This window comes from Oenanthe melanoleuca, chromosome 3, assembly GCF_029582105.1.
Source record: "Oenanthe melanoleuca isolate GR-GAL-2019-014 chromosome 3, OMel1.0, whole genome shotgun sequence".
NCBI lineage: Eukaryota > Metazoa > Chordata > Aves > Passeriformes > Muscicapidae > Oenanthe > Oenanthe melanoleuca.
Window position 1 is genome coordinate 14,138,173 of NC_079336.1, and position 13,076 is coordinate 14,151,248.

The 13,076-nt window shown below is 46.2% G+C and overlaps 1 protein-coding gene across 2 annotated transcripts in view; it reads right to left on the bottom strand.

The window, feature by feature from the left end:
• The window catches only part of GRHL1 (grainyhead like transcription factor 1), a 43,995-nt gene that overhangs the window by 22,320 nt on the left and 8,599 nt on the right, over positions 1-13,076 (bottom strand). For both annotated transcript variants that reach the window (XM_056487365.1, XM_056487366.1), the window contains 6 exons: positions 11,701-11,771; positions 9,825-10,215; positions 9,006-9,082; positions 8,119-8,275; positions 7,544-7,655; positions 6,452-6,546 (listed from right to left, as the gene is read on the bottom strand). In XM_056487365.1, coding sequence (XP_056343340.1) covers positions 6,452-6,546; positions 7,544-7,655; positions 8,119-8,275; positions 9,006-9,082; positions 9,825-10,215; positions 11,701-11,771 — 903 coding nt within the window. The remainder of the gene's footprint in view (positions 1-6,451; positions 6,547-7,543; positions 7,656-8,118; positions 8,276-9,005; positions 9,083-9,824; positions 10,216-11,700; positions 11,772-13,076) is intronic.

The window sequence follows — 13,076 nt, forward strand, 5'->3', positions numbered from 1 at the left end:
GATGCTCCAAAAAAGGCTTGTCTGGCAGATGGGTGACAGGGTCTGCTCAGGCAGACCCAGCACCATCCTGCTTGCAGCCCAGGGGAGTTAAGTGTGCATCCAAACCTACCAATCCCAATTTGGGTGACTGACAGAGGCCATCATGGGTCCCACACCATGTCAAGGAAAGACAAGTGGGAAATACGATCTCCCTGCAGATAAAGAACATCCTCCTAGCAAGTTTACTCCATCAGCAAAACAAAAAGGAATGGTAATGAAAGGAAAATACATATTCCTGCTCACAAAGAGCAATGCTGATTGTTATTCCAACCTGTTCCAAGGCAAGGAAATATAGGAATGTCTCTGCTCCCAGCACCTGGGAAACCCGGGGATAATGGTTCCCAGTCCTACTGAGGCTTCCTCCCACCCCATGCTTTGATAAGATAAAGCTGCTGGGCCAGGTTTTCTTAGGTTAGTTGGAAAGAAAGTAAAAACAGCAGTTTGGCAAAAACAGTGACAATACATTAAAACAAAAAAAAACCAAAACAAACAAAAAACCCAAAAACCCCACAAAAATCTCTAATGCACCCCCCCCACATCAATAACAAGTCTCCAAAAACAATGACAAAAGCTGAAACATGACAAAACAACACAAACCAGAGAATTAAGTCTATAAAGGCACAAAAATGGCTGAAAAGAAAGAGTTACCATCAGGTAAAAAAAGGAATAAAGAAAGGGGAAAAAAAAAAAAAAAAAAACACTTCCTAGTTTTTTCTATAGAAAAGCTAATGTCAAGAGACTTTCAGCTTTGGGGAAACACCCTGTGAGCTAGTACTTGGAAGACCAGACAATGGCAGAGGCTTGGGACACCAAGTTCAGAAGAAATACTGAGTTGAAAACTTGCTTCTAGTTGGCAATGCTTAAAAACAAGGGCAGCATATGCTTGTTTTCCAAAAAACCCAGGACACAGTAGGGAGAGGTCAGTGTTAAGAGGCAGGTAAGCAATACTTGCTATGACTTTCCTATGTCACTGCTCCAAAAGCTGTGTGTACCTGTGCCTCAAAGTATTTGTGGTCTGCAGCCTTGGCTTTACACCAATCTCTTTCCTTTAAGTATGTTTGACTCATCACATTTCATAGTTTCATTTCCAACTAGTCAAACCTGTACCTCCTCAATGCTTCTGAAGGTGGCAACACCTTCTTTAATGAGGCATATGACTGCTGCTTCATTACAATGGCATCCATATAAATATATGCCATATTCATCAATCAAAAAAGTTGAAATTCTTCCTATAGAGAACACCAAGGGAGGATTACGCTAAAATAAACTCTTAAAATAAATCAAAAGTGTACCACCCAGCCTCACTTCAAGCTGTAGCAAGAGATCCACCCTCTCCATTAAATGAACTCCTCTAAACAAAATCTTGCCAGTACATGGGAGGATCTGCCTAGAAGACCACCCTCATTGCCTAATTTTCTATTTCAAAAGGCCATCCCAAATTATACTATTACCATTAATTACTATTAGGATCATTCCACTCTTTTTGGACAAAAAATAAGTAATAAAAAAAGCACTGTTTAATTGCTGTGTCATTCAGGGCATCAACTAAAAGACACCACAGCATCTTCCCTTTGGTGAAAAGGCAGCAAAAAGCTGTGTCATGATATTCTCAAGCTCAAAATCAAAATGCCTGCTACACTCTCTCCATGTATTCCCTTTTAGTAAAAAAGGGTCTTTTCACACAGAGCATCTGGCTTACAATGCCTTTTTTTTTTTTTTTTTTTTTGAGGGAAGGAGTAGGAGGACAATAGAACCCTTAATGTGCAGTGACATCATTTTTGGCTACAGTCCCATTAGCCAGCCTAAAGCAAGCCAGACCAAAGACCTCCATGGGGCCCTTCTCTGGGAGCTGCTGGAAGCAGGGCTGCTTTTCAGAAGGGACCCACTGGGAAGCACAGAAGGGGTGCCCCAGCACAAGAGCAGGATCCTTGCCCTGTTAGAGCTACACAAACAGGCAGTGAGGCTCTTGCAGTCACTGTGCAGACAAGAGGCCCCAACCCTGCTGCTCCACAGGGCAAGAGCTCAGACAGGATTTGAGCAAAGCAGGATCCAGCAAAGCCAGTTAACCCTGGGGAAACCAATCTGTCCAGATTGTTCAACTGCCACTGACCTGAGAGCAGGCCATGTCCCCAGGCCAGAGTTAAGGGACAGAATTTCTTTCACAGCCTAACGGGCAACATAGCAGAGATAACAGGGCAAGAGCCAACGTTATGAAGAGAGCAGTATGACATGTGCATTCAACCACACACATAGTGGCAATTTTCACTGAAAGACCTTTACTGGGTGCCAACCAAGAAAAGGAGAGCCTAGCATGTTGCACAGACCTGGGAAGAGACAGATCCCAGCCTCAAAAACTCATGACCTGAACCTACAATCACTTCTTCTAACTGACATGGGGGACAAAGACACAAAAAGGGCTGCAAGGATTCCTATTCCCTACTTCTGACATCCCCACATTTCAAAGCCAAGCCTGCTCAGTCAACAAGAAGGGGCAGACACCTCTAGAGAAAGCTGCACCCCAGCTCCAGACACCCCGTCCCTAATGAAGTCATAGACACAGAAGATGACGAGCTTGTGTTCAGACATCTAAAAGCTTCTTTGCAGGAGAAGAACCCCACCTCGACTGTCTGCCCACGGCAGACACCCATCATGGGGTGGGAAACTGTTTGAAGTCTCCACAAGCCTCAGGGTAACTCCAGCATTACCTGTTGCATGCAAGTGAGTATCAGCTACACATCTCACCAGACTCATCAGATCATGCTTCCACTCAAGCAGGATGATTGAGTAGCTACACTGGCTTTCTTAAATATCCCATTCAACAACTCACCAATTCATCAACTAATTTTCTAGTCCATCCTCTTCCTTTTTCTTCTCACAAAGCATGATTGTCTCCTCATTCAACCATTCCCTTCCCCTGCTCTGTCAGGTGATGGGATCAGACCTCACCTCTAATGCAGACATCTGAAAGCCCACCTGTATCACTGCTTCCCCACCCTGCAATGGCTCCTGACAATCCTTCTAATCCTGACCCCACTCTCTTTCAAACCTCAACAGCACCACTTCAGGGCACGTTGCCTCTTTCAAAGTCTAGCCTTTCTCCCCACCCTTTGCTCCCTTGACTGTTTCAGAGTAAGGAGATTTTGGTTCCTGAGCCCTTTTCCAGCTTGAACACACTCTTGCAAAGATCAGAGAATACTTAAACCAGCCTCTGCTATGAAGCAGCTGCTTCCAGCAGCTCCTGTGATGTCCCAAAACAACAGAAGAGGGCAGAGGGGAGCTGATAGAGAAAAGCACATTTGCTCTGAAATCCGTGGCCAAGGCCTGGTCCCAGAGTGGGAAGTGTCTGTCATGCATGAAATACTCCTGGTTTCTGCACCCAAGGGCTCACGAACAGCACACCAACACAGGCAGCTGTGGCACAACCCCAGCTGAGCAGTCAGGCTTGTCTGATGTGTCCAGTGACCAGAGCCCTGGCCTTGCTCTCTGTTCTCCCAGCACAATGCAACTGGGAAATGTGAAATACTGGTTATTGAGTACAATCCCAAACATCCTTTTTCCATCCCAGAGCTGTGAAATCCACAGAGTTTTCCTTGCTACAGAAGGAGCACATGACCTGCTGTATGAAGAGTGTTTCTTTAGTGGAAAGCTGCAGTTTACTAAACCCCCTTAGTGCCCCAAGGGCCCTGGCAGAGCACTCTCAGGCAGCTGACACCTTCCTAAACAGACAGTGGCAGAGGTGCAATATCCCTGTACATCTCCACAAGAAGTCAAGTACCTGGTCCCAGAGCTGCTAAGAGCAACTCCTTGTGATAATATGCTACTTCTGCCTTAAATCTGACACACACCCTGCGTGTCCTAATGAGTAGCTACATCAGAAAGCCCAGACAAAGAGCCTCATTACCTCCCATTTGACATGGCTGCACAGGATCAAATCATTGCCACAGCAAACTGGAAGCAAAAGCAAGAGGGAAACAGGAGAAGCAGCAAGCCCAAAAGAATCACCTGGCTCTGGTCCAGATAACTCCAGGGCTCAGGAAGCAAATTTCTAATGATCAAGGCTTGCTGGCTGGTTAAATATACTGTCTATGCAGCACTTCTGCTCTTATTAAACACTGCATTTATTACTGTGAAGGAATTTCTGTACCATCAGAAACTCAGCTCTATCTATTCTCTGCTTTTTTCATATACTTTAAGACTGCAGTCAGGGGTTGGGGGGAGAGAGGGAAAGGGAAAGAGAGCAAGAGCATATAAGGTAAATGAACCATGCAATAAAAATTGTTGAAATTGGCTCAGACATCTCCTGATAAGATCACAGAAGTTGAGAAAGAACTCACCAGCTCTTCTGGTGAGAAATTCAGTCATTGACAGAACACATCCACTCAGGGGAAAAAAAATGAAGTTAAACATACACTTAAGTACATGGAGCACTTGCTAGAAATGCTAATACTGAAGCCGACAGTATTTTTGTCTTAATATTATTCTGATCCCAAGAGTCAAGGCTTGCACATTGGTATCAACAGTCCCCTCTGAAAGCTCACGTAAACCTGGACTCACAGTATATGGATCTCACACACTAAGACTGTGAATCTGGAAGCAAATTTGCCTCTGTAGCTAAAAAAAAAAAACAAAACAAAACAAAAAAAAACCAGTCTCAGAGCTCCCCACACCACTTCGCCCCATGAATTTCAGCCCCAAGGTAAAATTTCACCATGAGGGTCCTTAGACCTTTTCAAGATGCTATTGGCCATTTCACTATAGACTGAAACTATTAATTCAGGGGTCTTTGGAGTAACTTGGCAATAGCCACCTGGTAGGAAGGGATGGCTTTCCTTGGGGCAGCCACAAAGTGTTCAGCACCAGCTGTGAGCCCTGCTCCTGAGTTAGTGGCCCATCCCTACTGCTGCAGAATGGCTCAGCCAGCAGAAAGGCAGCTGCAGAAAGTGCTTCCAACTCCTGGAGGACTTGCATTGTTCTGTCTGCATGATCCACCCTGTGCAAATCCTAAACGTTTGCATACCTTGCAGACACCAAGGGTTTGTTAAATGTTTGACTGGCTATGGCAGCAGGATAATATTTCCTGACTCCTTTTGACAGCTCCTGTTTGTTCACAAAGTGAAATGCTTCATGATTTAGAAATCGTGTCAGCCTTTGAGCATCCTCCAGCAGATAAGGCCCTCCCTGCCAGCCCTCTCAACCTGACTGAAGCCAAATCTGGTGAAAAGGCAACCCTGGCATTCAACACCAGCCTCACAAGTAATGTCCCACATGCTGCAAAGCAGCACTTTCAGCAGCAGCACACACACAGCTCCTCACTGCTGTCTGCTAAGCAGCCCAAACTTCTCTCACAGAGCTAAAACCTAACAGCAGTCTCCATACAAAGCCCTTGTGCAGGTCAGAGCATAATTTGTGGTGACAGCAAGCTCCATGCAGTGACACCAGCCCTTGCTCCTCCTGAGAACAGGAGCACACACAGCTCCAGGGGAGGATCTGTGTTCTTTGCTAAGAGTTCCCACATCCCCCAAGCCCGGCTCTCCCTAGACACGGCACTCTGCAGCCATCAGTGTTTTTCCCCATGATGCTGGTGACTACTGGTACTGTTTGCTGGTACCAGTTACTAGTACTGCCACAGAAACAGCCAGCCTCCAAAAATGGACAGAAATGGTTCCCAGTTTTTAAAGACAACCTAGGCAGTAATGAAATTCTCAAAAGAAAACTCCTTCACTTTTGCCTCCAGCAATTAACCAGTGACAAATGCCTTTAGAACTAAGTTGGCTCCACGCTTTGACCTGCTTTTCTTGAACCTAGAAGATGCACAAGCCTTTTTCCAGAAGCCAGAGTGGCTCAAACAGCTGCAGCTAGCTACTAACTAGGGAAGCTTCCTGCACTGACACACCTACAAAAGCGCCCACAGTTCTAAGGAAAGATCAAACCAGAGTTCACCAGGAGGTTGTTCTAGTTTGAAATAGGTCACTGGGTGTTGGGATCTGCGGTTTAAGCAACGCGTGCTTTGGGAGCTCGGAGGCTGCAGCTGCTCCCTCTTTGGGGGAAGGCAAGCCCATGGCTGGAGCCCCAGCTCTCAGCAGCTGCCCCCTGCCTCCTCTCCCGTGGGGATCCTCAGTGCCAAGCCCAGTCCTGCTCCTTCACACCTCCTGTGCCACTTCACCTGCTCAGTGCTTCCTTCTGTCAGTACTTGTCTCTCAGGCACGCACTTCTGCCAAGAACCCTAAAGCAGTTGCAAAGCTCTCCCAGTTGCACATGCAAACCCTCTTAAGAAATAGCCAGAAGGTTTTGCCTAATGTAAGAGCGTAAACAAACTTGTTACATGCTAATCACCAGGTAGGCCACACGCCCTTCCCTTCCCCCAGCCCTTGAATCTGCTAAAAGGACAGGAAATATAATCGTGGTCACATACCTTTGCTTCCTCGTTGATGTCCCAGGTGAAGGATATGGCATTGTAGGCAATCTCCTCAATGTTGCTGATGGTGTTGAAGCTTTCCTTGTAGTCAGCTGTTAGAAAGAAGGGTTCATGAGGGAGAGGAAGAAGAGATATCAGCTGAGACCTTAATCACAAAAAGCAGCCAGAAACTAACTCTTCAGCAGCCCCTTGGGGGCAAAAAAAGCTGAACTGTACCTTAGGAATGGATCTTTAAAGAGGCTGGAAATGGTTCTCACACACAAAAAACACCTCAACAAACAGGAGGAAGGAGCGAAATGGAACTTGCAAAAATTCTAATCTAGGAACTCCAGTGAGAAAGGCAGATTCTAAATGTGAGGTGCTCTGTGCCATAACCTGCTATGTACAGGAAACTCTACCCTGTATGGCAAGGACATAAGCTCTCAATAAAACTCCTTCAATAACAAACAAAGATTTGCATGTGCGTCTGCTTTAAGTGCCAAGTGATTAATCCCTGCTTTGATTCACAGAAGGAAGGGACGAGGAGAACAGCCCAGCCTTCAGCCAGAGAAGGCTGGAACCCAGCCAGTCCCAGCCTTGTCTGGAGGCAAGTGAAAATTTGCAGTGTTTTCTTTTTTTACATGTACCAAAGTCGAGTCGTGAGCAAAGCTGTGGGAAGGAGGATCATTAGTCTTGAGGTATTTCTACAAAGACCTTGTCCTTTGAAGAAACTCAATATTTAAGACAGCCACTGGGACTACAAGTTGTGATTTAGCTACAAGCACCAGGATATTCTAAAAAAAAAAAAAAAAAAAAAAAAAAAAAAACAAAAAAAACCTGTTGCCTGGAGAGTACTTTTGGATCTCCCAGTACAAAACCCTAAACTCTATCAATCAAAATCCTCCAAAAAAGCCAGCCTTTTTAATGAATCCTAAAAACTACAGTATTAACTCCAAGCAATCACAAACCGTCTCTGGGCTTTCAGCAAAGCTATGGATAACAGAGAGAGTGATCCAGAAGTTCCTTAAAATAACAAAGCTTTAGAGAAAACTGAACCTTGCCAAGGAATTAGGTCTGAAGTGTGACATCAGCAAAGAGAGTGTTCCTTACCTATGTCAATGCATCTTTGTTTGGCTGTGTGCTGTCTTGAGTGCCAGTATTTCCAGTGCCTGAGCTGATCTTCCCTTGTTTTGTCTTCAGCAAACACAACCATAATGACACTCTGAAAGGAGAGAGGGAAAGATTAAAAAAACCAAAACAAAACAAACAAAAATATGAAAGAGAAATACAGAAAAGGCCAGAGAGTACATTTGGTTTGGAACTTTAGGCTTTTCCACTTAAGGCACTACAGTATACCTGGCACACTGCTGCCTAACAGGAAGGCAGACAACAGCACTTTCTGGGTCATAAACAGAGATGAGCAGAACTGCTCTCCTAACTAGAATTCAAGGATCTCATTCCAGGTGTTGCATCACCTTTACACAAGTGCTGACAGCACGTCTTAACAGTCTGAGCCAGGATGGGCTGGTCTGGCAGTAGGTGGACAGCAAAGGAACCAACACTGACGTAAGAGCACAGGTAAGCTGCCCTTGTGCTGATGCTCTGGTCTACATTACTTTGGGAGACTTTAAGGTGACCATGGTACACACCCTCCTTCCCAAGAAACCCCACGTGCTGCCACTCACTCGGACTTTACTGATGGGGTGATGGATTCCTTCAGTGCTGCTGACTTCTTTCAGCGTGATTGGGTAAAATTGACCTTTGTTCAGGTAAGTCATTGTGCTGTCCCCAGGCTTCTGTCGGAGGGACTTGGAGGCTTCCAGAGTGTATTCGAAGTTATTCCTATAGAGTGAAGAGGGTAGTGATTGCTAAGGCATTTTCCTGGAAAGCTGATTAAACGTTCCACATTTAATTTGGAGAAATTCCAAAGTCTTTAGTTGACTCATTAAGCCATCAACAGGCAAAGAAGTTGGAAAACAGGATGAGCCCCTTTTTCAACCATTTCCTTCATGAATGAACATTCAAGAGAAGTTCTTGGCAAGCTAAACCGTAAGACACATCAGCAGGCAAGACGGGAAGGTCCCTATTCAGGCTGAGAGCAGCAAGCTGCTCTCATGGAACAGAAAGGTATCTATTAGCAGTTTAACTAAATTCACAAGCTAATAAGCTACTCAGTGGCAATCACCCTCTTGGTCAACTGCAACTATCAAGCAACTAATTTGCTCCCCTCCTCTGGAGTTCAGATGAGTTATTTTTCCTATTCTTGCTGTAGATTTTCAGCAGACTGAGAGCAAGACAAGCAGACCAGGGAGGGGAGCACAGCTGGAAGCAAACTCCCAAACCACTCCCAGACAACACTGCCCCTTCTCATGGGACACAGATTTGGAGCAAGGACCATAAGTGAAGACCAGTGGTATTTCCAATCCTCCAGACATAATGGTAGGTATGAGATCCACAGCCCCCCCCAAAATCCAGCTGTGACTAGGTGCAAATTGGCATGAGTTGTACTGCTTGGCCATGGACAACTAAGAAAATAGGAGGATATAGGCAAATGGGGACCTTAAATTATTACCCAGAAATGCTGTCAAAAACATAATCTTCTGAATTCATGTTGGCCATTCGGAGATTCAGTTCAGTAGGAAAGAAAACCTGAAGCAGACAAAACAACAATTAACACCACAGCAAAATGAAAAGTCAGTATTAAATAGATACTCCTTACCACAGAACTTCTGTCAGGCAAATTGTTGAAAACAACTGATTCTTGGTTTGAACAAACAGGACACTTGAACAGAATTTTAATCCAAAACTTTTGGGTGTCAACTAAGCACAACATCTCATAAGCCTTCCAAGTCAGCTTAAGGCAAAATTTTAATGCTTTCCCAACTCTCAAAGGGCACAGCTCCTTGAGGTTTGGCTTAAAAATAAAAACATGGTTACGCTGCTATTTTCAGTTGGTATCATAAAACAAAACCCACAGATTTTCTCACTCAAGGGCCCTACATAATCCAGCTCTTTTCTATGGACACACACCACACCTAGAAACTGGCAGCAAGGAAGCTTACATACAGTCACTTCAGTTTGGTACCTGCAAAGGCACCATGGAGTGCTGAGCTCTTGCAAAACCTGGCTCTACGGATTGAGATAACTATTTCCACACTCTGGAAGCCAAAGCCTCTGTCACTAGTAGGATCAGTCATTTGCTTTTGGTAATTATTTCATGTTGTGAAGGTTTTATTTACTAAGTTGTAATTATGCACCTTTCTGAGAAAGTCTTCTATTTCTAAGCCACTGGACAGATTTCTGGCTCATGTAACAAGCACAGTTAAAGAGAGAACTGGATCTCTCCATCCAGGTCAAAACACACACACAGAGCCACTGCCTCTCTTGGTACCTCTTGCACGCCCTCCTTGAAAGTCTCGGAGAAGGTGGAATCTGGCGTGCGCCTCTGGGAGCTCTGAGGCTGGGTGCTGGAGCTGAACTGGTCGGGGTTGAGGTTCCTGTCGAAGACCACCAGGCGCTCGGGCGGCTCGGGGTGGTACACGCCCGGCGGGATGCCCACGGCAAAGCCGTGCGGCTGCGTCTCCGTCTTGATGGAGTGCGTGGGCATCGTGGCGATGGACACCGTCACCGTCGTGTCAGGGGTGGTCAGGTGGCCCCGCTTGTCCATGCCCATCTGGGGGGTATGTGGAAGGACAATGTTGAAAGGCACATTTTTCAGAACCTGGACTCTGTTTTCTCCAGCAGAGATGAGCGACTGTTCTGAAACGTTTGGGATGCTGTTCCTTAAAAGGGCAAAAAGAAATCAGGTGTAAATTATACAGCTTATTTTCTCATTAAACAAGAGCCAGAAACACTTTTCAGCCTTTTGGACAAGGACAGCTGATACAAACTCTCCTGCTTGTGCAGAATGGCTCAATCCTAACTTGAAAAGCTGAGAAACTCATTAAAAAAAAACCTCATAACTCCTCTCCCACTGTTAACCACTCCACCTTGGAGATGAATTACCCTGGAGCAAAGGGTGAGGGTTCATAGCCCAGATCCTCACTGCTTGGAAAACAGGTCAAAACTAAGCACTTCCCACCACACATTGGCACAGGCAGGCTCCACAAAGCTGCTCTGGCAGAGGGAGAAGGACTGACAGCAAGGTTGCTGCTTCTCTGCCCCAGGACTGTGCACCCCCAGGAAGCACTAACAGGGAAGTCACACCCCTTGTTTCATCCATAACCCCCCATGAAAATCTGCACCAAGACTCCTGGGAGTGGTTTGCATAACTTGCCACTCTCCACCCCACCACACTCATTTCTTCCAGGACAACACTCAGAGCAGTGGCTGAGCTGACCTCATAGCTAGTAGCCACTAAGTCAGCCTGCCCTCCCTTTCCCCCTCCCCACTGAGTGATCCTGCTCTCTGACATTCTGACATTCCCCTGCCTCCTTGGTGAGCCAGTTCACCTTGCCTGGCTGACAGAGAACCAGCCACCCTTTCTTTCCCTGTTTGGTGATGGATCCATGTGGGACCCAGCCTGGCTCAAGAGGAGTAGTGGGAACACATGGCTGAGAACCAGCCTGCTCTTCTCAACAGGTCACTCAATCAGTTCAGCCAGACCACAGAACCTCACCTCAGGCCCTAAAAGCATTCTAGTCTGTCCAAAGGAAGAGGATGGTAGGAGTGGAAGCCTGGCCTGAGTGAACCTCCCATTTGTTATACTCACCTAATCAGTATCACTTGCTTAGGAGGCACAAGAGAGGGAAGGCAGGTAGGGGAAGAAAGATAAAAGTTCCAGAGGATACAGAAGTCCCCAAACAGTACAAAACCTAATCACAAGCACTTTGAAGTCCTTCCCAACTGGCCCATGCATGAAACAGCAATGCTGCTGCTGCTAGCTGAGAACAAAATTCAGCAGAGAACAACTGTAGTAACTGCATAAAAAATGAAGTGTCTCCAGTCATTGCAGCCTGGAGAAGTGCCTGCTCTCCCAGGCCGTGCCTAATGTTAGAGAGCAGCTTCTGCTGTGCTGACTATATGCCATCAGCACACTAAAAGCAGACAGATGGCACTGAGCAGCAGTTTGAGCCTCAACTCTCCACACCCTGGTTCAATCCCCATCCCATTCTTGGAGCAACACAGGAATCTGAGGCACAGAGTAAAAGCTAACAATTTCTCTCCTCCAGCACATCACCACAGTGCAGCAAGTTACTTTATTTCAGCAGCTTTGATGGTCTAGGAGGGAAGGGAGGAAAGAGAAAAGCAATAATAAAAAATAATACCTTTTGCTATGGTCTTGTTCAGGATGTTCTACCTCAGGCTTAGCTGTTGAAGATCTCCTCTCCCTTGGAACCTGGGAAATTTAAGACATACTATAATTCAATTCTTCCTCTCATACAAAAAAATAGCTTCTTAAAATTTGGTCAATTTAAAGAAGCCTTGCTTTGGATGCCAGTCATTACTTGCATTACAGCTCAACCCATGTTCACATGGCTTTGGGATGCCAGGCCAAACCCAGGAGATGCCCCACAGATCCCTATGCAGCCAACTCAGTCACCTGTGTCAGTCCTGAGCTCTTGCCAGCACCAGGTGGTGAGAACACTGCTGAAAACCATCCATCCATGGCTGGAGCACCAGTACTGGGGTGAGCAGGACTAAGAAGAGATTTCCCAAAGTCTGCTGGCAGTGCAGGTTCTCTCCTCTGCAGGCTGGCAGAGTTCAGCTTGCTGGATGAGCTCAAAGCTTGTGAAAGGATGCTGTTCCACAGCCCCAAGGACATGTGCTCTCCAGGCCACTCCTTCTAAGACCATTTGAGGCTCTTCCTTCTCCTCACTGATCAGGGAATTTGGGGAGCACCACATCCAACAAGCATCTTGAGATACTACAGCTCATATTTGTGTATAGTCACACAGAACATACTGGCCCAAACTATATTAAACCTTTTATAAACAAAAGGTGACCAGCACTCTGGATTTAAGACAGCTCATATTGCTCCTTGTATTTTTTGCCAGGGACAGGATCTGCCCTGAAAATACAACATCAATCAAACAAGTGACCTTACCCACAAGGCATTTTCCTGGCTGCACTGCTAGGCCAAGGCACACAGGAGAAGGTGAGCTCTTGGACCTGTGGTGGCTCAGTTCCTTGCAAGGAGCACGTAATCAGCACCCCAGCAACCCAAACAGCTCTTGCAGCTGCTGGCACAAGCCCATGCTGCTCAGGTCCCCTCAGCCATGCAGCAAGTCCACACAAGCTCTCCTGCCAACCCACATGTAGGGCCCAGGACTTTTGTCACCCTCATCACGCCTCCTGAATGAGCAAAGCAAACATCTTCTGGTGTATGTACAGAGGAGTGAACTCCCAGCACTCTCCCTCACCAAAGCCTGCTCAGATCCTGCCTCCATTTGCCAGTCTGGGTCCAGGATGGGGAACCACCACTTCAGCAGGAGCACCACAGCTGGCAGCACAAACAGCATTCTTCTCTACACAACCCTGACTGAAAACTATGTCCTCCTTCTTACACATAACCTGGGATCCCCAGAAGCACCAGAACTGTTAGATTTCCCACAGTAACCAGCAAAATCTGGAGAATCTCTAGCTAGAGACTTCTGGGAGGCCAACACTAATCAGCCACCAAAAAACAAGGATTTTCCAAGCT